General features: G+C 45.8%; 2 protein-coding genes across 3 annotated transcripts in view; both read left to right on the top strand.

The window, feature by feature from the left end:
* LOC136584493 (twist-related protein 2-like) overlaps positions 1-27,371 on the top strand; it is a 296,978-nt gene that overhangs the window by 125,542 nt on the left and 144,065 nt on the right. The window lies entirely within an intron of this gene.
* Positions 1,686-17,927, top strand: SLC48A1 (solute carrier family 48 member 1). Its single transcript, XM_066584316.1, has 3 exons — positions 1,686-1,891; positions 14,691-14,858; positions 17,536-17,927. Exons 1-3 carry the CDS (start codon positions 1,759-1,761, stop codon positions 17,670-17,672), a joined length of 438 nt encoding a protein of 145 aa, XP_066440413.1. The 5' UTR covers positions 1,686-1,758; the 3' UTR covers positions 17,673-17,927.

The raw sequence follows: 27,371 nt of genomic DNA, 5'->3' as shown, positions 1-27,371 counted from the left end.
ACAGGAAAGACATCCCCTGTAGTGACAATAGTCACTGGCAGAGCTGATCAGGGTCTAGTAGGACCCTTCAGCTCTGCTATAGCAGGGAATCCTGGCAGTCATGTGACCCCCCAGGCTCCCGTGGTGGAAGAAATACTTCCACTTTAGTACATAGCGCTCATTGAGCACTGTGTACTGAAGAAAGGAGGAGGCAGAAAGGGTTAAACCCCCATGCTCCTCTGGGTTATCAGCTCTTACTAACAACTGAAAACCCATCCTGACTTTGATTAATTACAGCAGCAGGAGGCTTTAATTTTAAATACGGCTGGGCTTAAAGCCTGGGACCAGGCACCGCAGATTTACAGTGCTTGGTCCTTAATGGCTTAAAGGGTTAACAGCTTCGATCAGTTGCGCAGCAGATTGGAGTTGTCACGGATAGGTCCATAATCCAGCAAGCAGAGCCAAGATGGCTGGCCTACCTGTCAGAAACGGTCAGTGGTGGCAGTGGAGTATTTTGGGCACTGGCATAACTATAGGGGATGCGGTTGCACCCGGGCCCAGGAGCCTTAGGGGACCATTTATTTTTTCCTCGCAATGTAGCAGCCTACAAAACATGGCTAATGTAAGGGAAAATCGTGCAATTTTGTTGCCCGTGTGAAAGTGGCCTGATGGATCTCTGCGGTGCGCGACAAAACTCACTGACCCATAATGGAAGAAAGCGCTACATTGACAAAAACTGCTTGTGCCTGTAAGGCCGGCATTACATGACGTATTTGCGTGTACAATATACAGAAAATAGGTTTTGTTCACATTTCTGTTTTTTTGCGTGTACATTTCGGTCACGCAAAACAACTCCATGGTCTATCTTTCTGCGTATTTGCAGACCAAAGTCCCCATATTAGTTAATAGGGGGGGCGCAATATGCAAGGAAATGCGTGATACAATGCGCAATCCCACTGGAAAAAGAACCCATCTGGAACTTACTTGTCATTTCAATCGCTGCGTTTGTTTGCCGCGCACAGATAAAGATGCCCTGCAGAAAACGTACAGTAAAATACGCCTAAGCGGTGCTTAGTGCCCAAAAACGCAGCACTGAAGCACACGCAATTGCACTTACATGAAGCCGTCCCCGGGCTGGGGGGTCACATGACCGTAAGTGAATAGCGCATTGCACACGCGATGTACGTGCGGATAATACCTGGAACATCGTGGCAATTCAAAACCCGGATTTCCGCTGTTCCACGCACACTCATGTTTATTGATTGCGTATAGTATGCACATAAAACGAACACAGCTTGTTTATTTCGTATGAGCCCGGCGTTAGGGGTTACAATTTTGTGCCCCTTTTTCCGTTCAGGTAACCTCGGGTACCATCATTGCTGGCGCCATATTCCTCCACAAAACGTGAAAAAATAAGAAAAGCATTTGTATAATGTAAATAATCTACGAGCACATAAACTGGCATTTCCCCATCTCCATGACAACGGGCGGCGCCCTCAGCAACCGCCGCATCACTGATGACGTCACGCCACTAGATACGGCGCGGTATTATATGCCAGCCACAACTTCTGCCTGGTAACGTCACTGTTAGCTCCTCCTATTGGCTAACAGATTTGCGTTTATTCATTGGTTAATATTTTGTAAACCCTCCCACCTCACCTACAGTGATTGGCTCTCACAAGTTGAGTTGACAGCAGCGATGACCAATCCGCGCGGAGAGTGAGGAGACTGCTCTTGTTTGCGATCCCCGGGTCTGGACGGAGGGCTCTCCCGGTCTCCATGGCGGTCAGCAAGAAGCTCCAGGCCCGGATCGGTTATGCTACAATTGGCGCCATCATTGGGTTGTCGGTTTTCCTGACTTGGAACCTAGCTTTTGGGCAGCCCTGGACTGCAGCCATGGGGGGCCTGTCAGGTAATGTACTGAGCGCAGGTGAAGCGGGGTGACGTCATCAGGGCTGATGGACGGCTGTCACCTGTTACCATGGAGACAGTGAGTGGGGTGTGTGGTTCTATACTGCCCCATATAGGGCAGATCTGGATGATGGGCATGTGATGGTTGTGATGTAGTCCCATCGGGGTAGGGCGATGGTAGAGTAATATAGGGATACACCAAGTTGCGCCAAAGTTTTTTTGATCGCCTAAATTAACTATTGCAAGAATGTAATTCAATGGAGCCTAGGACTCGAAACGCATCGCTGATATCAACCAGCCTGCAGCGGAGATCATGTGACCAGAGTATGGACCAAGGGGGCATCAACATGGGTCTTTGATATGTTTTGGACTTGGTAGGATGGAGCAGATCTGATGGGGACGCGTCCCACCTTCACGGGTCACCAAGCTGTTTATCGGACTGCAGATAACATGGAAATAGGGGGGGGGGGGGATATGTCCTGATGACACTGAAAAAGTTTTGGAAAAGTTTTGCTTGAAGAGCGCCACCTGTTCCTGAAAATGTGTGATGTGCCGTAAAGACTACAGTTGTGACCACTAGGGGCAGCGGTGGGTCAGGAACGTTGTGGTCCTTTTGCGCTCCGAGATCTCTGTATTGTGGAATATCTTAGAATGGATGTTGATGGGAGGCCGAGGGCTGTAAAAGGGATTGCCGTAATATTGAAGGGGTTGTCCAAAAAATGCAAGTTATCACCTACCTTACTGCTGAGACCCCACTGACTCCCGTACCCCCTCTGACTGTCACAGCCAACCACAGAGATGTCACTGAACGGAGGAGCTGGCTGAGCATTCATGATCAGCACGTCATTCATGGAGCTGACGGCAGATACGGGTATCTCCTCGGTCCCATTCAAAGGAATGGAGCGGCTAGTGCGTTTCTGCGACCATGGCTTCATTCAGTCCCTTCCCAGCAGTGTAGAGGACGGGGGGCACGGGACCCCCATTCTCGAGATTGACAGTGAGATCCCCTCCGATCAGCAAATTATCCCCCATCCTTTACGTTATCCTCAGGATAGGATTTAAATAAATAAATCTTGTTATTTGTATAGCGCCAACTTATTTCGCGGCGCTTTCAAGTAATTTATTTATTACCCCCCCACCCCACCCCCCACCTACCAAGCTGGGTTCTCATTTTACCAACCTCGGAAGGATGGAGTCAACCTTGGGCCGGCTACCTGACCCAAGTGGGGATCTAACCTACAACCTTCAGGTCATGAGCGAGAGCATTACTGCTGCCTTAACACTCTGCGAGACAGGGGGCTATAGCTGACTTGTGGGGGTCCGATCTGCCAGAATGGGGTACCTGTATCCATTGATAGAAATGTCGGTGCACATCCCCCTCTCCATCCATTTATTTAATGGAGAGCAGCAGAGATGGACAAGCGGTTGACCTCTGCTATTTTCCACACTCCTACCGAAATGAATGGAGCGGTATCCAGTCCCACTTTGGTCATTTTGCTAGCCTCTCGGGCTATGGGCCCCCCCATTCTGGCAGTCGTAGGGGTCCCAGCGGCCAAACCCCCACCGATCAACTGTTTAATCCCTATCCTGTGGAATGCCCCTTTTAAAGGGAAATGGGTTGCTGCTGCTGACCCTGGGGCAGATCTGCACCGTGTTATTCGTGAAATTCCCAAGAAACACACTTTGAAGTTTTCCTGTTTGACTTGGAACAGAGCTCTGGAGTCCAAGTGGGCCACGCCGGCCCCTCCTGGCCCGCTGCATGAACGCTGATCGCTCTCTTCCTAGACGCGAGATGTCCATCAAAGATCAGCTACTTGTCAGGCTGCGAGGAGGGGGGACCCTGGCGCCGTTCATTACCCCAATGGTTGCAAAGCTCTTGTTTTCAGTGAGGCGGCTGGAGGGGTTGTCCAACAAAATGAACTTCTCCCCTCTCCACAAGATAGATGAGCATCTGATCAGTGGGGTCTGATTGCTCGGACTTCTATCCATCATGTAAGGGGGGGTCACAGTGTCCTGAAATGAACGGGACAGCGGGCACACATGTACTACCGCTCCATTCGTTTCTGCAGGGCTGGCAGAGATGGAGGAGCGGAGTACCTGATTTCTTGCCGGTGGTGATATAGTCTTGGGAACGTTCCACAGCGGATTTCACTATGGTCTAAGATTCTGTCCGGGAGGGGGAGGAGTCTGAAAATGGCGTTGTGGCAGACCCCCGGAACCATTAACTGTTGTGATGGAAGCAGACACCACTTGGGTTTCAGTTATATTTGGAGTATATGTGGTTGACTGCCCTATTCTATACTCTAAATATAACAGACGCGAACAGACAGGACATGCCGTAATGCAGGGGGGAAAAAAAAACAACAATCCCTTGCATGTATGACTCCACTCAAAGGAATGAGGTTCATATTCATGCAAAATTAGTCCCTGAAGTGATACGAGATGATTTTTAATACCAACGACTTCATCGTATGCGAGACATCACATGTTAGCGAGTGCGATATCAAGCCGGGTTTCATGGCCCGGTATCGCACTTGCTCGTGTGAAATTAGCCTTAGTGCCCTGTCGGCGGCCGCATTCACGCGAGAAAGTTATTGCCCAAATTTGCTGCTTTCTTAACGATGACTCTGTACTGTGGAGCCAAAAAGGCACCTTGTGCAGCCATACTGTGCTCCGTTAGGGCGTTGTACGGAAGAAGAGCGCTCTACGTGGGACATAGGATGCAGCGAACCAATAGGAAAGGGAAAAAATGTAAATGGAGGTAAAGTGAGATCTCCTGCACCCCCATGTGCCATGTTACAGTAAATGTATAGACTATGTAGGGTTTGTGGGAAGCTGGGTGCACCTTTATTGTGTGGGGAATATTGCTGTAGGTGCTGGGGTGCCAACCTGGGGCCTGTGGCAAAACTTAATAGGCAGCATTGAAAAGGACTATATACTGCAATACAATAGTATTTCAATATGTAGTACAAGCAATCAGGTGATCACAAGTTAAAATACCCTAAGGGGATTAAAGTAAGAAGAAAAGTTTTTTTGATAACATGCTTAGAAATAAAAAAAACACACTTTCCTCATTCTTCCCATAAAAAAAAACAAAACAAAAAAAACCTATTAACTCTTTCCAATCCATTTGTATCCTGGTTTTCCTAGAAGGCTTACTCTTTTTCTGCCGTTATACAACGGCGCTATCTGCTGGCTAAAGCCAGTACTGCATGAGGTGACACGTTGGATAGGCTCCGACAGCAGAGAGGCTGGCAATATACAGTAAGAGAACCCCGATGGACGTCTTCCAACATCGGAGTTGTACAGCCTTAAATCATAATGTCTTCAGAGGTCACTGGTATGAAAGGGTTAAAATACCAGTCTTTTTGTTCTACATGGTGAAGGGAACCCCGATTTGTCTCCTCGTGAACGGAGCAGAGGACTCGCTGCCACATTATTCATTTCAATGACCGTGATGGAAATTGCCGAGTTTGAGCGCTTCGCAACATCCATTTCACATTTTTTCCTTTGTTTTGGTATTCCTGCATCCTTACCAACTTATCAAATAATTTGAACTTACTTTTTTATGCACTGCATACGCTTTTTTTCTTTTTTTTCCACTTTACCCCCCTCCCCATCCCCCCCCCCCCCCCCCCAAAAAAAAAAAAAACAGGAGGAGAATCTTGTGCAAGTTTCGGGTGTTGCAAGATGCACAATACTCTCCTGAACATGAACCCCATTCTTTTGGCTGGACTTGTGATGTCCGTTATGTATTTTCTCTTCGCAGCATGGTGAGGATAAAAATCGCAGCGTGTTCTGTCATTGGGCGTTCCCGCGGAACGGCTCGCCCATTGTTTTCAATGAGACCTTAAAAGACAATGGCAATACAATGTTTTAATCCCAAAATGGTACCAGTAAAACTGCAGCTCGCCACACAGAGGACGAGCCCTCGTACGGCCATGGCAGCGGGCAGAAGAAGAAGGTTACGGCTTTTGAAAAGTGGAGCTGAAAATCCCAAAAAAATCATCATGCCAAACTATACTACGTCCTTAAGGGGTTAAAGCAGCAGGCCCGCTGTATACCCCTGCGCTGGAGTTCCGGTTGCTCGTAGCTTCCGTGATTTCTGGATATTTTTTTAGCGTCTTTAAGGGCTCTTTCACACGGGGCGGTTGTTTTTGCACTCTAATAGCTGCGCAAAAAATCGTGGCTAACTGCGTGAAAAATACCGTGAATGGACGATTTCTCGTAATTAAGTCCTGAGCTTAACTAGCGGTGAAATCTCCCATCCACACGATCGGTAGCGGCGTCTTTACAAGTAAAATGCGCTGCTGTTCGGAATTCCCTCGGTCGGTAGAACTCCTAATGCTTTCTAATGTCTAAACTACAGACAGCGGTCGTCTTTTCCAAGCGTCGCCTTCCCTTTTTGTCCTGCGCAGCTCACAGCACAGAAAGGTCAGCTCCTATCCTAGCAGCGTGGAACTTAGATCTGTGCATTGTAGCCTGTTCTGTCTTTGGAAGGTGTGAGCCTAAAATTTCTTCATCTGAAGATTTCTATAGAAAACTATTGGTTCTAAGACACTATTTTTTGGACACACCTATTCTCTGTGAAAGTGACACCCATGTGAAAGAGCCCTAATTCCCGGTCCCTAGAGTGGTACACTGGATGGGGGTGCACTTTGAGCAGTATGCTGGAGCGGGGCGCCCCGTGAGCGTTCCCCCGGAGCGGGGCGCCCCGTGAGCGCTTCCCCCGGAGCGGTGCGCCCCGTGAGCGATGCCCCGGAGCGGGGCACACGTTGCGTTCCTCTTGTAGATACAATGATACGGGTCACTCTACATGCACGATCTTCGGGTCCTGGGGCGCTAGAATCCCATAGCAGGCATCTACTAGATGTGTTGTTGTTGTGGCGGTGCGCTGGTGTGACTGTTCTTTAGTACGTCCCTCCCAGCGTTCTTGGAAGGTGATGGCTTCGGTCTGGGCAGAATACTTTCTGCTTGGCTCTGCTAAAACCACAGCATTTTGCAAGATAAGGCAAATCTGCTGCCAATAAGCCTGCTCTGCACTTCAGGACTGAATTAATTCATTAACCTCAGATGGAAGATCCCTGGCGGCAGGGCTCCGGTGCCGTGCGCCGCCAGGAGGTCACATTTACAATTAGCTTTGTGTTCTGGTGGTCCCACTATATGCAGGTTATGTACTAGTAGCAAACATCTGGGAAGATTAGACATCTAAGATACCTTCAGGTTTTTCTCTAAGGGTCTATTTATCCAGTTGTGTTCCCGCCACACACGGCTCGGCAAAAGTCACCGATAGGTTTACTGAAATTTGGCGCGGCTTTGCAGAAGCTTTTGGATACAATATAACTTTTAAAGGGCACCTGTCACCAGATTGATGCTGCCCGAACCACGAGCATCATGTACCCGGGGCAGATACCGCATGTATGTTTTATCCTGATACACTGCTGCATTTCAGAAGGAACCTACTTAGAATTTGACTTGGAGTTGAGCTCTTGAGGCGGACCAGTCAGGCTTCTGCCCACCTGTGTCGTGAAGATTGACAGCACTCTCCCTATACACAGGACAGCAGCAACATGGATGTAGGAAACTGGTGTCTGGAGATGATTTGTTGACTACTATTGAGCAGTTTTGTGGACAAGCTCTGTGACCTGTGCAGGGAGGGGAGGAGGTGAGCTGTGTCCATCACCTATTGTTAATAGAGGATCCTGTGTTATCTGCTTTCAGCTATATAATAGAGATGCTAAGATGACCATACAGTTTAGCTGTCGGTCAACAGCTATTCTTTCTGACATCCTTTATACATGCATGTTTTTCCTATGGGGGGGCTTTTTTTCCTATGAGAACAAAGGATCAGCCATGTTAAAGCGACCCTCCGGTTTTGGAATTAAACTCTGTCCCAGGACCAGAGAGTAGAGGGGAATATATTATCTGCACTTGATCTTCTTTTCCACCCCTCTGTTGTTCTGGTTCCTGTCTCATTTTTTGGGGGGCAGCCAAGATGGCCGCCCCATTTTCTAGCTAGACTTTGCATTGCTTTGTGACCTGCCAGCACTAATCATGGGACCGGTGCTGGCCAATTAAAGAGCAGATATAGTGCATTGGTAGTCTAACAATTAGATAGTCAAAAGATGGCCGCCTAGAAGCTGGACAGAAACTAGCCCAACAGGGGAGAAGACTGCGTGCAGGTAATATACCCCCCTGAGACGGAATTTTGTTCTGGAACTGAAGGGGGGCTTCAATCCAAGAGTCTGAATACCCATTAGATCAGTGTTTTCCCACTTCCCCTCCACCACCCAACAGGGCATGTTTTCAGGATTTCCATGGTATTGCACAGATGTAGTTATCATCAGTCCAGATATATCCTGAAAACATGCCCTGTTGGGGGGTCTTGGGGACTGGAGCTGGGTAACTTCCTTAGCTGTTCAACTGGTCCCATTGAAATCAGTGGGCTGATGGCCATCACGTGTGCATGGATAGCAGTGCCTTTCGTGATGACTACGATCCATCAGTATGTGATTGGTGGGGGTTTGCTGCTTTCGATTCCCACTGATCAGCTTATTGATTAGACTGCAATACCTGTGAGCGCTGCGGCCTCTTCAATGCTTGTGTGAGTACAATCCTGAACTCTGTACTTCTCCCGCCATACTATACGTAGCAGTCGTTCGTCCCATTCACTTCATTGGGGGACGGCAGAGGCATGAGCACTGCCACACCCTACAAGCAGCGGATCAGCAGGGTCCCTCTGCTCAGATATTGATGGCCTGTCCTGACAATAGACTATTAACCCTTTCCAATCCACTGTCTGTCGTCTTCCTACATTCTGATTGAGGCTTGCTCGAATGTCAGAAGACGTCCAACAGGGTATTCTTACCATCTATTGCCAGCCACTCCACTGTCTGAGCCTCTCTGGTGCGCACACACTGGCTTTAGCCAGCAGATGGCACCGTTGTATAACAGCAAAGAGAGAAAGCCTTTTAGGAAACCCTGAATCCAAAATTGGACTGGAAAGGGTCAATTATTAAAAGCCAAATAACTGCTTTTTAAGGTTTAAAAGAGAAGAAAGGGTCATTTTCTGCCAATACATTCCTTTTTACGTGCTTCTGTGAAGAGCTCTTTTAACTTATTGCCTAATACTCCTGGCTTCTCACACATAATACTTTCCTACTGCCAGCATTCCCGAGCCTGGGAGGGGGGAGAATGTCTTGTGACATTATGAGAAGCTCCTGGAGGACTATAGAGGGTGTACTCCTTGTAAGCAGAAACATGGAAAACAGTTGGGTGTTTTTTTTTGTTTTTTTTTTTCCCCACTGTGTGTGGAATTTTATGAGTTTCTTACACTTAGCAGAAATCTTCCGCGGCAAAATCTGCACCGTTTGAGAACATTTTGACTCAAATCAGAAGTGCTTCAGAAGGTTCCGTGCTCCCTCTTACCTCCGAAGTCTTTGTGCTCTTGGCACTTCCTTCACCGTACGCCTAGTGGCCACTAGTGAGCACCGCGGATCAGGTAATGTGGAAGTGGCATCGCCTAACCAGCGGCGATCCGCTTATTAGAGGCCACTGGGTGCTCAGTGAAGGAAGCACCGAAAGCATGAAAATTTCGGGGGTAAAGGGGGAACACGGCATCTTTGGAAATCAGCCAAAATCCGCACCGATGTTTTGGATGCAGAAATCGCCATCCATGTATAAGGGAATCGAGGTGATGGGACTGAGCTACTAAAGAGGTGTGACCGGCACCACTGGATGCTCAGAGGGAGCGGGGGCGCTATAATAAATATGTAACAACAATATCTGCATGCCGGAGAATTTTTGTAATTGCTGATTTTTAATTGTGGGACACCTTGTGAGAAGTACTGATCTTTGTGGTATTCCCAATACCTGGAAGATTCAAAATCCAAAGATATGACCAATCCACAGTTCAGGGAATAACTTTGTCCCATGTACCCTTCTTCTCATCATAGCAAGTCTCTTCTCCAACCCGCAGTGATGTCGCACTGAATGGCGCGATGGCCGAGCAAGCATGGTTGCCACTCCATTCATTTCAATAGGGCTGACAGAAATTGCCCAGCGCTTGCAATTGGCCATCTCCATCACTACCATTGAAAGTGAATGGAGTGGTACTGCGCATGCCCGGCCATCGCGCCATTCAGTCTCCTCCTCGCTGTGCAGAAATGTTTTGGATGCAGAAAACCTGCAGAATTTGCAGCTGAATTTTCTGCTGTCCTATTTCCGCTACTTGTAAACCTATCCTAAAGGGATTTGTCCCACATCTAGGACTCGGACAGCTCCATACATTACATAGTGGCCTGGATTGGTGGAGCAGATCACGGCCTCTTGAAGTAAATGGGACCCAGGCTGCAGTACCAACACAGGCCACTGCACAGTATACGGAGCTGTCTGCTTCCTGCAGCAAAAAAAAAAAAACCCTTGAAGTGGGACAACCCCTTTTTAAAGGAACATTTACTCATATTTGTATATAATTTTTTTTCAGGCACCCTGTGAAGTGATATTCATGGTCCTAGAACTACTGTAGTTTATAACAGAGGATCTGATTATGGAATGTGAGATTTATTTTCTCTAATAGGGTTGTCCAGAAATACCTGCTGTAAGTTCTGCGAATGGAAACGTGAATTCAGTTGCATTCTGGAGGCGTAAGGGGCGGATCAGAACACTATACTGTTCTGAACAGTGTGGCGTTTGACTCCACCTACAGTCCCATCTCCCTTTTACCCGAACCTGAATCTCCATAGGCTAACAGACAGCAGCTATCTTATCCTGTAGATGGATAATCACTTTATAAATTGGCAACTCCTTCCTTTAACCCTTTCCAATCCACTGTCTGACGTCTTCCTACATTCTGATTGAGGCTTGTACAGCTCCAATGTCGGAAGACGTCCGACGGGGTATTCTTACCATCGATTGCCAGCCACTCCGCTGTCGGAGCCTGTCTGGCGCAAACACACTGGCTTTGACCAGCAGATGGCACCGTTGTATAACAGCAAAAAGAGAAAGGCTTTTAGGAAACCCTGAATCTAAAATTGGATTGGAAAGGGTTAAAGGGAACCTGTCATGTCCGTACAGCACCATAAACTAAAACATTGTGCTGTTTTGATCGTCCAATCCAGGAAGGGCTGGCAGAAGACTGAAGACAAATGCGGAGGTGAAGTTCAAGACCTGAAAATCCTCGCAGGTGGTGCTATAAAGTCGCGCAACTTTGTAGCACCACTAAATCGTGGTATCGCTGCTAGAAAACGCAGTGATATTGCACAGACCACCGATGTGATATCGCTGCGATTTTTCTTGCGACGATATCTCGTCGGCTGTGTGAAGGAGGCCTAAGTAGCTGCACTCCGTACGCAATGACATGCGCATGTGCTGACTTCCACTAATCGCCATACACTATCTTGGCAAGAACAAAAATCGCAGGTGTGAGTTGCCCAATAAAAATCAATTAGCTACTGGCATTGCGTGTTGCATGCGCGAAAACTGCGCACGTGATGTGCAATGACAATCTGCCCGCGTGAGCCCGGCCTTACATGGATACCCCTTGATTTGTGGGAAAAATGGCGCCAGTTGGTCTTCGCCCCAGGACAATTCATTTCTCTATTGCTGACTACCAGGAGTTAAACTGCGGCTACTGTAAGTCAGCCACTGCACAGGATACTTCTGTACCTTGGCATGATCTACTCCACCGTGGGCCATGTGTCCTGAGGTCTTTGTGGCGGCGTCTTCTAACGGAATGTGAAGACAGCATAATCTTGGTCCTCAGTACCGAGCAGTGAGATCCGCTGATGCGTGCACATGGCGTTCCTAGATACTCACCATGACACGGCACTTTCTATAAAACCGCTGACTCATGCTGGCTAGTTTTTCCTCAGTTTAAGAAAAATAAGCTAAAACTTCAAAAAACAGTTCCGCTTTTTATTTTTATTTTTACGGAGTCATGCCTCCAGCCACAGGATGCTTCTTAAAGGGATTGTCCCACAAATAAAGATGACCTTTTTCTTCAGGTAAAGCATAGCAACTTTTTGTGAGGAGACCTTGCATCATTTTTGACGCTGCTTACTACGCCGGTGGGGGGGGGGGTGTGTGAAATGGCATCATCAGCTTGCTTTGCCTGCGTTGTTATTGCACAAAATAAAAACGCAGGCGAATGCTCACATTTTTACGAACACTTGTGTGAGAGCGGCCGTGGGGTGCCCTTACACCGTCAGTAGTCGTCGGCTGGACGCTCGTTTGGCTGCTGGCTATTTTTCCTATCTCCCCCATATACATGAGGCTCTGTTCAGCTCTGATATTGGCTTATCTCCGCGGGGACACAATGATGAAATTTGGTGGGCCTCATTTATCAAAACTGTCTTTGTTGCCCATAGCGACCAATCGGAGCAGAGCTTTCATTTTACCTCAGCAGTTTACACATTGAAAGCTGACTGAAACTGCCTGTTGTCATAGCAACCATTGAGACCGCTCAGAGAAGGGAGGCCTACTGGGCACAGTCCATCCCTCGGACGTCCCATACACAATACGTCTTCTGTCCCGCTTATAATGGCCGGCTGCGACAGCTGTTCCCAAATGTGTTTGAGGACCTTTTAGTCCCGTCATGGACGCTTCTTCCAGTCATTAGCATACAGGAAAGTCTATAACTAAAAATTAAAGGGGTTGTCTGGGAGTTTAGTTTTTGTTTTTTTTAATTGATGGCTTGTCCTCAGATCATCAATGATTCCTGACGGTCGTGGGGGGTCAGTTCCTTGTGATCTCCACCGGTCGGCTGATCCCCAGCACAGCTGTCAGATGGCGATGACAACATTGTTGCGGCCCTTTTAGTACTGCAGGCACAACTACCATTGAATTCAGTAAAAAGCTGCGCCGCCATACCAATCTGAGCCGCTTCACTGCGGAAAGCATAACCTGCTACCTGCGTGTGACAACGGGCTTGGGAGTCCACTAATCGGCAGCGATCTCAAGGGGTGGACCCCCCGCCAGTCATCTACTGATCAGCAATAGAAAAAAAGTCTGAAAGGTCCCAGACAACCCCTTGTTAATGGTACACAAAGAAAAGGGAAATGACAAACTCAGCTCTGCTACATCTATGTGGCTGATTTCTTTGTTTTCTTTGCCTGGTAATGAGGAAGCGTTAAAATGTGAAGCCACACTGCCAAGTCACTGGTTTAAACGACCCTTAGTTGTGAAAGTGCACAGTCAGCAGCATATTATATAATGCCGTTATTTCCTCCCTGACCGCAACCGGGTTTACAGAGACTACACTGCTATGTTCTGTATGACTAGGAGAATATCACGTATCCGGACTCAGTATTTTAGGAAAACTTGAAATCTAACTCCAATCTGGTCTTTGGAATAATCCCCGGATCACCGACCCTTCGGACTATAACATATAATATTATATCCATGCCTCTCTTCTACTCTTCTATTGAATTTGCCATCATTACGTCCTCAGGCAGAGAGCTTCATAGTCTCACTGCTCTTACAGTAAAGAACCCCAGCAAACAGTTGATTGCCATGGAGCTCTGACTACAAACCTCTGCCAAAGCCCCACGCCGATCAGCTTTTCACTCAGCTGATTTCTGCAGAAAGCGGACATTTCTATTCTCACTGCAGTGGCCAGAGTTGGTTATGAAGGCCAAGTTCCCATTGAAATGAATGGGGTCTGTGCCTGTAATACCAAGTCTGGCCACTGCCGTGAGAACGGAGCTCTCTGCTTCCTGCAGAAATCAGCTCGGTGCACAAGTATGCTGGCCTGGCAAACAGCTGATCGGGCCCTCGCCAATGTACTATCGATGACTTATTCTGAGGATAGGCCATAAATGGCATCAACCCCTTTAATACTTCTACTACTGAAAAACTCTTTGAATGAGAGGTCACCAGTATTAAACCTTAATTAACTGGGAGAATGTTGCAGTACAACTCTGGGTCACTGCAGTAATTGTACAGTCCTTATATTCGCTTATACAGGGACTGAATGATTCTTGCTTCACAAGCCAACGATGCATCAGCCTGTATAAACAGGCCGCGCGAACGAGTTAGCAACTCTTACAGGTATGTATAAACTCAATGGATCTTTTCTGCAGTGGATTTCACCTTTTTCATTCCATCCGTGTTTTATTGCAACTCGTTATAGAATCCGCATCTAAAATCCATGACATCGAACAAAGAAAGCCGAATGTGAAGCGGAGTTCTTCCTTCTCTATGCAACTGCATTGTTGGAGAGTGCTAATGAAACTCTTGAAATACGGTTCGCAAGTTTAATATAATTCAGGCACACACCTCTGTCATACATTTTGAGACATCTCTACTTTATCCGCTGTGATGTCACGTACGAAGTGCTTTCACTTTTTGTGACAGAATGCTGAACAGTATGGCTGTCCAACTGCAGGTTCAGATAAGTTAATACATGAAGTTCACAAATGCCTGTGCAGATCTACCACCTAGAAAAAAAAATACATGCAGTCTCATTACTTTTCAATTAGTCCTTGTTTATCTGTGTGTGTTATGAACAGAGAGCAGGATCTGTAGTTCTCTGTGTACAGTACATAGAACACACAGCACATCAGCCAGCTCCTCCCAGCCATTCTGAGAGAACTAAGAATCCAGTATGCTGCCGGGAAAAATGCAGGATACAATTCATATAATGGCCAGAAATCGTGTTCCTTCTCCTGTGCACACATGGCAGCTTATTCTGAAAAGTCATGAGAAAACTTAGGTACACTTTTTGTTTTTGAATGCACTTCAAGTAGGAAAATGACAAACTTCTTATACAACATTGTGATTGGGTGTTTCTTCCCTTGCAGGTGTTTTGGCCCTGTGGGCCCTCATCACACACATCATGTATGTCCAGGACTTCTGGAGAACGTGGCTGAAGGGACTGCGCTTCTTCCTCTGTATTGGGATATTCTTCTTTATCCTGGCTGTCGTAGCATTTATTGCATTCCTTGCTTTAGCCATATCTAATCATCACTGTAAGTATCCAAACCCAGCAAAGCGTCCATTGTAAGAGATCTATGTACCTACAAGTAGGACACACAAATGGTCTAAATATTGAAATACTTTATGTAATATAAATGGTTAAAATAGTATGGCAGAAAGGCACAGTATACTCAAAAATGGATGCTAGCTATATTTAGTGCATATATGACAATCAGTATACGGTAGATTAACTAATGCACACAAATGTGCCATGCAAGTACATACCGCTTCATCAAGGAAAAGAATATACATCCAATAATGGGGAAAAACAAGTGGATGGTAATAATGTAAAAGATAACTGCAACCCCTCGCACACGTGCAGAGTCCGTCTCATAGTGTGTGCGCCTGGGGCTGTGTTTCAGCATAACGTGCTTATGCTGCACACATGCATGTGACATGCTTCCTGCTTTAGTTGTTAGCTGTTTAGTCGTTTATGACCCTTGGTGACCCTAAAGGCGGGCTCCCTCCATGTTTTTTGGTTTTGCGCTGCTTCTTTCAGTTGTCTAATATCCATGCCAGTATCAGCTCTGACAGTATCAGCCATTGTGTTCTTTGGCGGCCAGGTCTTCTTCTTTTGCCGCTGATCTGTCCAAGCATTATAGATTTTTCTAGCGACTCTGCTCGCCTTACATGGTCAACATACATGAGTCTGAGCCCAGCCATCTTGTCCTCCATGAGTCTGAGTCCGGTCATCTTCCTCTCCAGTGATATATCAGGTCTTATAAAATTCAGGACTTCTCTGTTTGTTGCTCTCGCCGTCCAGGGCTTTCGCCAGCACCACAGCTCAAGCGCATCAATCCTCCTTCTATCAGCTATTTTCACAGTCCAGCTTTCACATCCATACATGGCTATGGGGAACACGATGATTTGCACAATCCTGTGTTTAGTTGCTATGCCGATATCCCTACTCACCCCCCCCCCCCCCCTTTTTTTCGCCCCAAAGCTATCCTAAGTTTTATCTCTGGCATAGATTCTCCAGCCTGGTCAATTTTTGAGCCAAGGAAGATGAAGTCTCACACACATTCTATGGCCTTGTTGGCGATTTTGATTTGAATTTGGCCATTTTTTGCAGTCATCATTTTTTGTCTTCTTTAAATTCGGATAAAGGCCCATTTATTTATTTTTTTCTTCTTCCTGCTTTGGTGATAATGATGATTATCCATACAGTCCAGGCCGACTTTTGGTCACTTTATGGGTCATCGCTCTCCATGCTTTCCTCGCTCTCCATGCTTTCCTATCTTTGACCTCTTCTTTCAGTTCTTCCATGTTTGTATCCACCTTGATTGCATCCAGCCGGCGTGTTCTTTGGCGGCCTCTTCTTCGCGACCCACTAACTGTGCCGAGCATCAATGTTCTTTCCAAAGAATTGGCTCGCATGATATGCCCAAAGTATGAGAGCCGCTGTTTGGTGATTTTGCCCTCTAGCGATATTTTTGGTTTGATGCACTCTGGGATCATCTTGTTGGTGACCATTGCTGACCATGGCATATACAGCATTCTTCTCCAGCACCATAGTTCGAAAGCATAGATTTTGTATTTTTTTTTTCCCTTCTGTCTGCCTTTCTCAGTATCCAACTTTCATATGCGTATATGGTACACCTCCTCAAATCTTAGAATATGTATTAATATGTATAAACCTTGTTCCTCCGTTGGCTTCTACTTCTGGGCTTCTCTACTTTATACTCCATAGTGGCTCAACGTTGCACATACCTCTGACGATGCCATAACGAATCGCGTATTGCGATATATGCACTAAATATGGGTATGATTCATTTTTGAGTGTACTGTGCCTTTTTTATCATGTACAATTTTTTAAAATCTATTAAAGTGTTTTTTAGATGTACAACATTTGTGTCTCCTACTTCTAGGTATATAATATGTAAAGTGAGAGCTGCCTTGGGTTCTAATAAGTTTTTACCGCACCTCAATGCTGTGATCACATCTACACTGCTCAGTACTGCTGTATAATGTCCTCTATTTTCCTGCTGCTTCTCTGTACATAAGAGAGAGGGGAACAGAGTGTTCTCTAATTTCTGTGTGCAGTGACTACACCCATCAGCTCAGTAGAGGCTGAGAATTAGAAATGGAGCCTGCAGAAGGGAAAACGGGTGATAAACACAGGATACATGGCATATAACAGGCAGAAATGGTGTTCTTTCTCATGTACACACGAGGCAGCTTGTTATAATATAGCTTAAATCTTACGTGTCGTTTCAGGCGACTTTTCAGAAGACGGAATCACCCTTTTAGTAAACCTATACCTGTATCCATTTCACATTGATTAATACATGGATTTGCACACATGTCAATGGGAAAAAGTCCCCTTGCTTGTCACTTTCGTATCTTCTTCTAACTCCTTTTGAGTGCTTGTACAGCTATTTAGCATTAGGTGACCCTAGACATGAGACCAGACCACCCTGGATGACCATAACATAAAATCTGTGTGCCTAGCGACACTGACAATTCTGCTCTGCTTCCGGTACGTACCCCTGTGCATTGCAGTGGGCGCCCGATCAGCTGATTGGCTGGGGTCCCGGGCAGCAGATCATAGCTGATCATGTATCCTCAGGATAGGTCATCAATAGTTGAACAGAATTTGCATGGCAAACCCCTTCGTATGGTAAATGCATGTATTGCAGACGTTCACATGTTCTACTTTTCCCCGTCTAGCTTTCACTGACCCGAAGAGCTTCTACTTGACCTGTGTATGGAGTTTCATGTCCATGAAGTGGTCCTTCCTGCTGGGCCTCTACTCCTACCGTTACAGGAAAGAGTTTGCTGACATCAGCATCCTCAGTGACTTCTGACCCTCCGAGCTCCAGGGACTCAAAGTGGAGATTTTTAAATTGTCCTTGAATATATGACAAGCTCCTCGCCCCGCTCAGCTGTTCTACAACCACCTCTGAAGGAGCCTTGGAGAAGATATCATTCTTACTTTCGTTATTTACCTGCTTCCTCCATAACAAGTTGTTTCTTTTTAACCCCCTAATGACCAGGACACCTTTTAGGGATTTTACCCATGTGGTGGTTTTACTGCCCCCCTTTTTTTTTTTTTTTTTTTCTTTTTTAAATGTTGTTTCCCTGACATAGGGCTATTTTTTTATATCTTTTTTTTTTTTTCCACTGGCTTTTTTTTTCATTACTTAGTTTAGCTATGGGTAAAAAAGCTTCTTTTTTTATTGTATATTTACACTAAAATATGGGAACGGGTTCCTCATTTTGTTTCGGACATTTTGATATATAATTTGTATAGTCTCGCATTACAGGGCACATATGGCAACTGTTTTGGCATTGGTGGGTGTTTTTGTTTTTTTTTTGTTTATGTATATACTTTTATTTTCTGTAATATATATCTTTTTTTTCTTACTCATTTTTGTAAGTATTTTTTTAACATCCATGACGTCATATAAGAACTCTGGGGGTCAATCGCATTATCTTTTTTTTTTTTTTTTTCTTCTGTAAGGAGCCACAGTAACAAAGGAAAACATCCCCCTCTAGCGACAATAGTTGCTAATGGAGCTGATTGGAGTCTGCTAGGACCCTACAGCTCTGCTGTGACAGGGGGCACCCAGTGGTTACATGATCATCGGGTGGCAGTAGATAACTAACACTTCCATTTTCTCTCTTTAGTACATAGCGCTCAGTGAGTGCTATGTAGCCTAGAAAGGAGAAGGCCAAAGCAGTTAAAAAACGCTTCTCCCTTCTCCTCTAGTTCCATGGCTGTGTCTGACAGCTGAGGATAAGACCTGCTACTGTTAGATTGCAGAGGCTGTAATCCCTTGCTGTATTGTTTTTTTTTTTATTTTGCTATTGGATGGAATTAAAGCTCAGGACCAAGTGCTGTAGTATTTACGGCACTTGATCCTTGAGCGGTTAAATACAGATCCGCTGGCATCGTTTTTCCGTTGTCATTGAACACATATGGCCAGTTTGAATAACTGGAACGACCAATACGGACTAAATTGTGTATGGCTGCGTCTGTGAAGCACTCGTGTACCAGGTGACTGCTTGCACCCCCCCCCCCTCCATCACCTACTTCTGTCTGATAAGTTTTCCGGTGGCCAAACCTAAGACAAAACTACATTACGTTTGTTGACAAACTGCTCTAACGACTTCGCTGGTGCAGATGGAGAAATTGCACAGCCCTGGAATACTTTGTGATGATACTGGCCCAGCAAGGAGTTCTGGGTGATTTCAGCTCTGAAGTATATAAAATACGGACTAAAGCTTGGCATCAGTACAAGATGATACAATGGAGTGTATTTATCTAAACTGTCTTATGTCTGGTAACAAAAAGATGAATGTAAACTTGCAGGGTAGGCGCACACATGGCGCAAAATTCTTCCTGCAACACAAATCCGCATGCGTAATATTCGGATATTGCAGCCGATTTTTCTCAAGAAAGGTGAAAATCTGCAGCTGATATAAAAATCGCTCTGCAGATCAGTTACAATGCAGAAAAATTGTGCAGCGCGTGGATGCGGTTTGTCCATATCCACGGGGCTGGAACCGTAAAATCTGCATTGTTCCCTGTGCGCACTTACCCCATGGAAGTGCTTCGTATGTAAGTCCCTAATGTTCATGCAGAGGCTGCGTCTGGTTCACTAAAGGGGAACCTTTTGCAGTAAGGCTTTGGGCACTGAAAATGGTCCGTATGGCGGGTGAGACTGTCCTGCCCACAGACGGGTTGTCTGTGTCCCTCAATGCAGGTTGCACCCAAGAATCTGCGGTGTAACTCTCACACTGCCGACTGAATGCGGCTCAAGGATGGTTGCACAAATAGTAGTTTTCTGAAAAATGCATTTTTTGCAACTTTTCTCAAAATTGTTAGCTTAACGCTAGTACTGAAATATATAAAGCGCATCACAGACCATGCATTTTCTTTGTGGCATTTGGATCCGTGGCACTTTAGTTGTTGGTAAGTGTACTTGGGAGTCGTAGCAGGCGGGCTGCAGGCTAAGTCTAGGTGCTTCTTTCCACATGGTGCAGTAGGTACGCTGTGGGATACCTACAGGAAGGCCTGGGGGAAAAGTGAGTGTTAAAGACTTTTATGTGTTCTGCTTCTGTTTTTATATATATAATTTATTGCCTCCAACGGAAGATGCAGGGAGAACACAGGGGGGTTTATGGAAGTCAGTCGTCAGTTAATAAAGTTCTCCAACTTCGTATGCTTTGTGCAATAACTTCTGCTTGCTATCAGTGAATAGAAACCACCTGCCCTGATCACAAAGTAGCAGCTTGTTCGCGAGAGCTCTGGTGCACATTAGTGCCATGTTGGCATTGGGATGGCAGATGGTTTTCATTCATTGGCGGCAAGCAAAAATCTTGACAATGGTGAGCAACTGAAGCGCAAGAACCAATCGGGCATAGAACCTTTTAATGAAATGTCAGTGTATTTCGGTTCCGAGATCTGCATGTTTTCTATACCGTGCATGTTGAAAGGGGTATTCTGGTCTATTTTAACTGATGCCCTATCCCCTGGATGGGTCATTGATGGCTGGGGTGCTACCGCTCGGGACTTCGTCCATCAGCCGATTGTCAGAGCCAGAGATCATCAATGAATCAAAGGAAGCGGGGGCAGCATCGGCTTCACTCCCGTTGAAATCAGTGGCAGCGCCTGTTCTGCCTCCAGTCATGGTCGGGACGTCAGAAAATATAGGGGCAGCGCGGCACTCCCATTGATTTCAATGGGACCAGCCAGATGATCAGCTGATAGACAAACCCCCATCCATCAACTACTAATGACTTATCCAGGTGGTAGGTCATCCGTTAAAGGTGTATTCAGGTGTATCAGGTGTATCAGCAAATAATCAGTTCCTGACACATCTGAAGGGGGTAGCAGACCCCATTCGTGTATATGGGACCGTCACAGCATTGTTCCACGGACGCAGCAGAATTTACCATCCGGTGGAAAGTTCTGCCCACAATGTGTAACTTGGGGCTTTTGAGGTCGAATTGAAAATATCTCCATTCTGCTGGCAACTCCACATCAAAATTCAAATTTTGTTATGGGTCCCTCTGTTCTGTGTGAAAGGCCCCTTATACTGACATCTAGTTAACCCTTTCTATGCAGGGGAGGCGACGGGAGGAAGTTCCCATATTGATTTTACATAAACCAGGAAACGCACTTTAACTCTTTTTAATATCTTTTGCTTTTCTGTACAGAACTGATTTTCGGTTGGATTATGAATGTTTGTACAGAGAATTTAGGTTCTAGTGAAGACGGCAGCAAGTCTTGTTATGACGGATGGTCGCAAAGGGTCATTAACACACTGATTATTGCTAAGTTTGTGCAGCATAAAAGGGGTTGACAGTAAAATGGGGGTTTTCAGGACATTAAGGTAAAATGTATAAGATTTTAACATTCTGGAAAACACCTTTAAATGTTTTATGTGAAAACTGCTTCCCTATGACTTAAACATAATAAAGCACTCCTACTACCCTCTCCCTGTAAATACCCCACCAACAGCTTAGAGTCTCCCTGGTGGCACATTGTTTACAGGCTGCAGCAGCCTGTGCGATCTGTAAGCAGGCTGCTGCAGCCAATGATGGAGCTCAGCAATGAGCGGAGAGTATGAGAGCTTTATTGTGTTTTTGCTATACAGAAGCTGTTTTCACGTAAAGGATTTTAAGAGAGGCTTCATGGCTGTGTTGGAACCTCCGATCAGGGGTTCCGTTGCAGACCCGGCTCAAAATACCAGAAGTAAAAAGTGCTGCATGCAGCACTTTTTTCCTCCGTCTGAAAGCTGGGCTGCTGAACGAAAACCAACGGATCCTATTATAGTCAATGGAGTCCATTCAGCGTTTGGTGCTGTCTGCTTGGCTGTGGGGATTCCCCTTTCCTGCTCCTCGAAAGGAGTAGGAAACTGGAACCCCCCGCCCCCCCCCCCCCCCCCCCCAATACAGGTGTGAAATCACCCTAAAGTCTCTGACGACCCCTTTTACGCTTCGTCACACTGCTCCCGTATTGTGACACTCTGTTTAGCACCATATGGTGTCATCCTATAGCACTGTAATATGGAGATAGTATCCGATGGAGCATGCAGAGATCCTAGCTTGAAAACACAACATGTTACAAGGGATTCCAAAATCTGGGGGGAAAATATACAATTCTACCCTTTTCATTCATTGTCTACAGCTAATAATCACATCTTGGCATATATATATTTATTTATTTTTTTTTATACTACAACTTGATTCTTTTACTTTTAATGTTCTGCTTTTTGTACATCTACCAACCGGGGAAACGCTGGCAGTGCTTTGTAGCTTCACAAATTGTGCCATCTAAAGGACAATCCTGGTATCGCAGCCCATGTTTGTACCTTGCTCTTAATAAAAAAAAAAAAACAAAACACTTTTGTATAGCACAAGTCGATATCTTACATATGTTGGACGCGAGTTGGATAAATGGAGCAGCAACTTAAACTTTGTTACTACAAGTCACGCTACAATTTCTACGTTTTCTGCACTGTTCTACAGATTGTGCCAACCCTTTTCAAGAAACCAGTACAAGATGTGTATTTTTCGTACTCCGAATGCAGGTATTCTGTGTGCGGTCCTGCATGAGACGGACGGCGGTACAAGTTGTCCCGCTGCTGGCTTTGCTTTTCATCGGATCCATGATGTATCATTCCCATTTATACGCCGCTGGTGAAGAGCTGTGCAGTCCCGGGCTCTGGGACGGATCTGTAAGGGACATCTATTTGTATACGTATCAGTTTTACAGACTATTACTCGCCTGGAACAAGTAACCGTTTCATACTTAATGTATAACTTCCAGTGTAACTTCATGTTTTATCAGTTCTTTTTCAATAAATATGGCACATTGCATTTCCTTGCGCCCTTTTCTCGTATTGAGATGTCTTGTGAAGTTTTGTGAACGTTGAAGGAACATCAACACAGGATGTATCGTTCCCAGACAAAAATCTGCGTGTTACATGGGGTTTGTTGTGGAGCCGCCATGGATTTCGCCCCCCTCATTTGAAGGGGTAAAATCTGCAGCGTAAATGGTCATGTGGGTCGGAAAACCGTATCGGCATCAGTTATGTTGTAGGTAGCTGACACCCACCATGTTGGAAGTGGGCTCGCATTCTGAGCCCTAAAACGCCGAAAATAGGATATGCTTCGTGTGATTTTGCGCAATAGTGACATGCCCCATTGAAATACATGGAGGTTTAGTGCTGCGTATTTCACACAGGCCCAAGGATGCCTTCACACAAGGCATACTTTTACAGCACAAAGAAACCAACCCCAACATATGCATGTCTGTCTTCTGGGTTTTGATGTGGAATTGCTATGGTTTTGCATATAGGCATTTTGGGATGGGTTTCTTTATGCCCCATGTGAAGATACTAAGGGGATAGTCACATATTGCAAAAAACAATATGGGTTTGTAATGGAAAATCCACAGCATATTTGGGGTGCAGGTTTTGTTAAGGTTTTTTTTGGTTTGAGGTCTGTGAATAATAAATGAGGTGAAAATCCTAATGCTGGGTTCACACAGGGCGTATTCCCATCGGAAATCTTGTGGTTTGGCCGCAGCAAAAACCGTGAGATTTCCGCCGGGAGAACCACCGCAGTTTAAGCCGCGGCGGCTTTGAAGCGGCCCGGCCGCTTGCTTTTCCGTTGCGGACGGCGTTCCCATAGAGGAGAGCGCGGCCGCGACGAAAATAAACAAAAAAGGAAAGGTAAATAGACATGCTGCATCCTCTGAAGCTGCGGCGGCCGCAGCCGCGGTTTCAGCCGGACTTACCGCAGCGGATTGGCCGTCCTGTGTGGACGAGATTTTTGAGAAATCTCGTCCACATGGCTGGCTAATCCCGAGATTAGCGTCCGCGGGCGGATTTGCCGCGGCAAATCCACCCTGTGTGAACCCAGCCTAAAAGAAAAACAATAAGGGATGGATACAACTACTGCTGTATTTTTATTTTTTTTGGATCCACTTCTGGTTTTGGCTTCAAAAACTGCATCAAAAAACCTTAACAAAAGCTACACGTGTGAACACACTCTCAAACAAAACCACTGCAAACTAATAATTGGAATTTGCATCAATCTAGTCAATTTAAAGGTCATATAAAATTAACAAAAACAATATAAAAAAGGACTTTTGTCTAGATAAAATTTGTCCTTTTTATTGTTCCAATTAAAAGGCCCAAATGAATACAAGGAACCCTATTCTAGTTCAAGTGTGTTGCTACCTAAGCAGAATACCTGTCCTGACTAGGGTGACCCCACTCTCAAAACCTTCTATGGGAAATCCTATGCTGATGGTAACAAGGTAGATCAAATTCATAGTGATTCTTACAGGAGAGAAGAGGCAGGGGGGTCTGATAGAGCCAGAGACCCCTGACCGCCGCCTTAATGATTCTGCAGTGCATTGATTGATCATTGGGAGAACTCTGCAGCCATACATACTGCGGCTGCACAGTCATTCCGCTCTCTGACGGAACCCCTCCAGCAGATAACGCTGGAGATCACATGTCTGTCCCTGTGTGTACAGAAGAGATCCCGCACCCTGGGGGAGATAAAGATCTTGCAGTAGCAGCAGGACCATAGCTGTCATAGCCATGTGAGCAGGGAGCAGCTAGAGGGGGGGGGTCATGTGTTACTACACATGTATGTGGGGATTTAGTGGTAATAAAATCAGTGCTTAAACCCTTCATGATGCGGCCCATTTTTTTTTCTATTTTCGTCGTCCCCAACCCCCCTTAAAAAAATCATAACTCCTTTATTTATCCATCGACGTCGCTGTATGAGGGCTTGTTTTTTACGGGACGAGTTGTATTTGTATGATGCTATTTAAAGTACCATATAATGTACTGAAAAACTTTAAAAAAAGTCTAAGTGGAGTAAAATGAAAAAAAAAAAGGACATTCTGCCATCTTTCAGTGCGTCTTGTTTCAAACTGCAACAATAATGACACGCTATCTTTATTCTATGGGTCAGTACGATTGCTACGATACCAAACTTGTATAGTTTGTTTTAATTCTATACTACTTTTTTTTTTTTTTTCAAAGACATTTAATTATTTTCTGTGGTCATCTTGTGCGCGCAATAACTTTTATTTTTCCGTTGACTTAGTTCAGCAATCGCTCATTTTTTGCAGGATGTTCTGTAGTTTCCGATAGTACTGACGTTCACCATGCGGGGTAAATAATGCGCTACTTTGATCGGACTTTTACCAAATATATGTATTTTTATTTTATTATTTAGACTCTTTAATTATAGATATGGCAAAAAGGGGGTGATTTAAACTTTTATTACTTTTTTTTTTACAATTAAAAAAACTTTATTGCTTTTTTTTCCACTTTACTTTGATCGCTCCTGCAGTATGACGTAGTGCTATAGCATTACGTGATACTGCATTCAGACGGGGGTGGCTTGATAGGCCGTCTCTCAAGGCAGCCCTGGGGGCTTTCAGAAGGCCCACGGCAGCCATGACACCTGCACGACTCCCCCGATCTCACCGTGGGGGGGGGGGGGGGGGGCTGTACGGGACCCCCGAACTGCATTTAAAGAGTTAATAGCTGCGCACGCCCGATCGCGGCTATTGCCTGCGGGTGTCAGCTGTAGTAAACAGCTGACACCCCGCGACCCCTCTGCATACATATCCCGACGCTCCAGGACGTAAATGTATGTCCTGGAGCGGGAAGGGGTTAAAATGTCAGTGTGCGCATGAAGCAGAGCTGTATGTAGTAGAGTAGTGTATGTTGCACGCATGTACAATGTGCGTACAACAGTGCAGTGTATAATGTGACTTTGTATGCTTGTGCCATTGTTTGAATAGGCACACTAGGTTTAATAGGAGCGGACTGTTCACTGTTAGCTCCCTCTTCTATACTACACCACCAAAATTAAAGGGGTTTTCAAGGGAAATACTATTGATGACCTGTCAGGATAGGTCATCAATAGTTGATCGGCTGGGGTCTGTTGCACGGGACCCCGACTGATCAGCTGAGCGGACGCATGCTGGTAGCGCTGCAATAACACAACCGCAACGACCTCTGTGTAGTTGGAGCAGAAGTCTCCGTCCCGACCTCCCATGTAGTGGCCGGCGCCTGTAACTGCAGGCACGATTCCCATTGATTTCAATGAGAGCCGTGCCTGCAGTTACATGTGCCGGCCACTATATGGAGGTCGGCGTGGAGACCTCCGCTCCGGCCTCTGTGTTATGGCAGCACTGATACCTTGCGCCTGCTCAGCTGATCGCTCAGGGTCCCGAATGACAGACCACGGCCGATCAACTATTGATGACCTACTTCCCCTTTAATGACAGTAGCCTCTCCACTTTGTTAGACCTTCAGAGACGTTTAAATTGGAATGAAATAATGAACAAACTCCAAGTTACACTGAATCCTTCCCCATGAATCTATATATCAGTCTGCTCCGCTCCTCCTCTTGTATAACATGATACCTGCAGTGTGCACAGCATGATCAAGCTGACAGATGCTCTTTTAGTCCTGAATAGGCAACTCCAGACTAATAATACAAGCACTGGCCACTTTAGGTCTGAAAAAAATGTTCATCCAGCGCTTCATTGATTGGTTCATCGACTGCTGCTCATCCAATCACAGCCATCACTTCCTGGAGGCGGGATTTATGAATCCTTTTAACCAGGAAGTGGTGATAAAGGAGCACCGAGGGCTGCAGGGTAGCGCATCGGAGACGTGAAGTGGAGCGGGAGGGACTTGGACCTGGAGTGGGACTGCTAGGTGATGTATTCTATTTTTTAATGCAGTGCAACTAGGGCTTATTTTCGGGGTAGGACTTCTATTTCAAGACTCCCCGAAAATCCGGCAAGGGCTTGTTTTGGAGCTACGTCTTATTTTAAGGGAAACGTCATTATGCTAAAAAAGGGGGAATTATCAAGATAACATATATAAATATATATATACTGGCATTGTCTGTGTGGGGGTGGGGTCGGTGAAAACACAGCGGCTCACTCAGTCCAAATAACTTGTTTTTGTTTTTTCGACTTTTCAGTAGTACCAAGGAAATCGAGTGGAAACACATCAGCCCCTTAGTGGTATGAAAACAATAAACGCTTGTCTGTGAAGACGCTAACCCAAGAGAGATCTCTCTCCCTCCCCCCCCCCCCCCCACTCCCCCCTGCTCCCCACCGCAACTCACCTGTCAGCCGCGGCGGCCCCTGAATCTTTAGAGACGAGCGGGGAGATACTCGGCTAAGGCACATTACTCGAGCGAGTAGTGCCTTAGCAAGTATACTCGCTCATCTCTAGTTAACAAGCTTGTAACATGTCTGCGACTATAAGCCAAAACCTGTACTACACATAAGCAACCACAAGGGGGCAGCTGTGTAGAGGGAAACTGTTCCTGGTGAGCGTTAAAGGACTGAATGCGCCAATAGATCCAGTATAAATGTAGAAGTGCTGCTTGGGCTCTGCTAATACAGTTAGCAGGTATATCTGGCTGAAGAACTAAATAATAAACCTAATTATAGGATGGATGTGGCTACATGTCAGTTATAGTTAGGATTCACAGATGCC

This window comes from Eleutherodactylus coqui, chromosome 1 (assembly GCF_035609145.1).
Source record: "Eleutherodactylus coqui strain aEleCoq1 chromosome 1, aEleCoq1.hap1, whole genome shotgun sequence".
Lineage (NCBI taxonomy): Eukaryota > Metazoa > Chordata > Amphibia > Anura > Eleutherodactylidae > Eleutherodactylus > Eleutherodactylus coqui.
The sequence above is the reverse complement of the archived record's forward strand: the minus strand, read 5'-3'. Positions and strand labels throughout refer to the sequence as shown.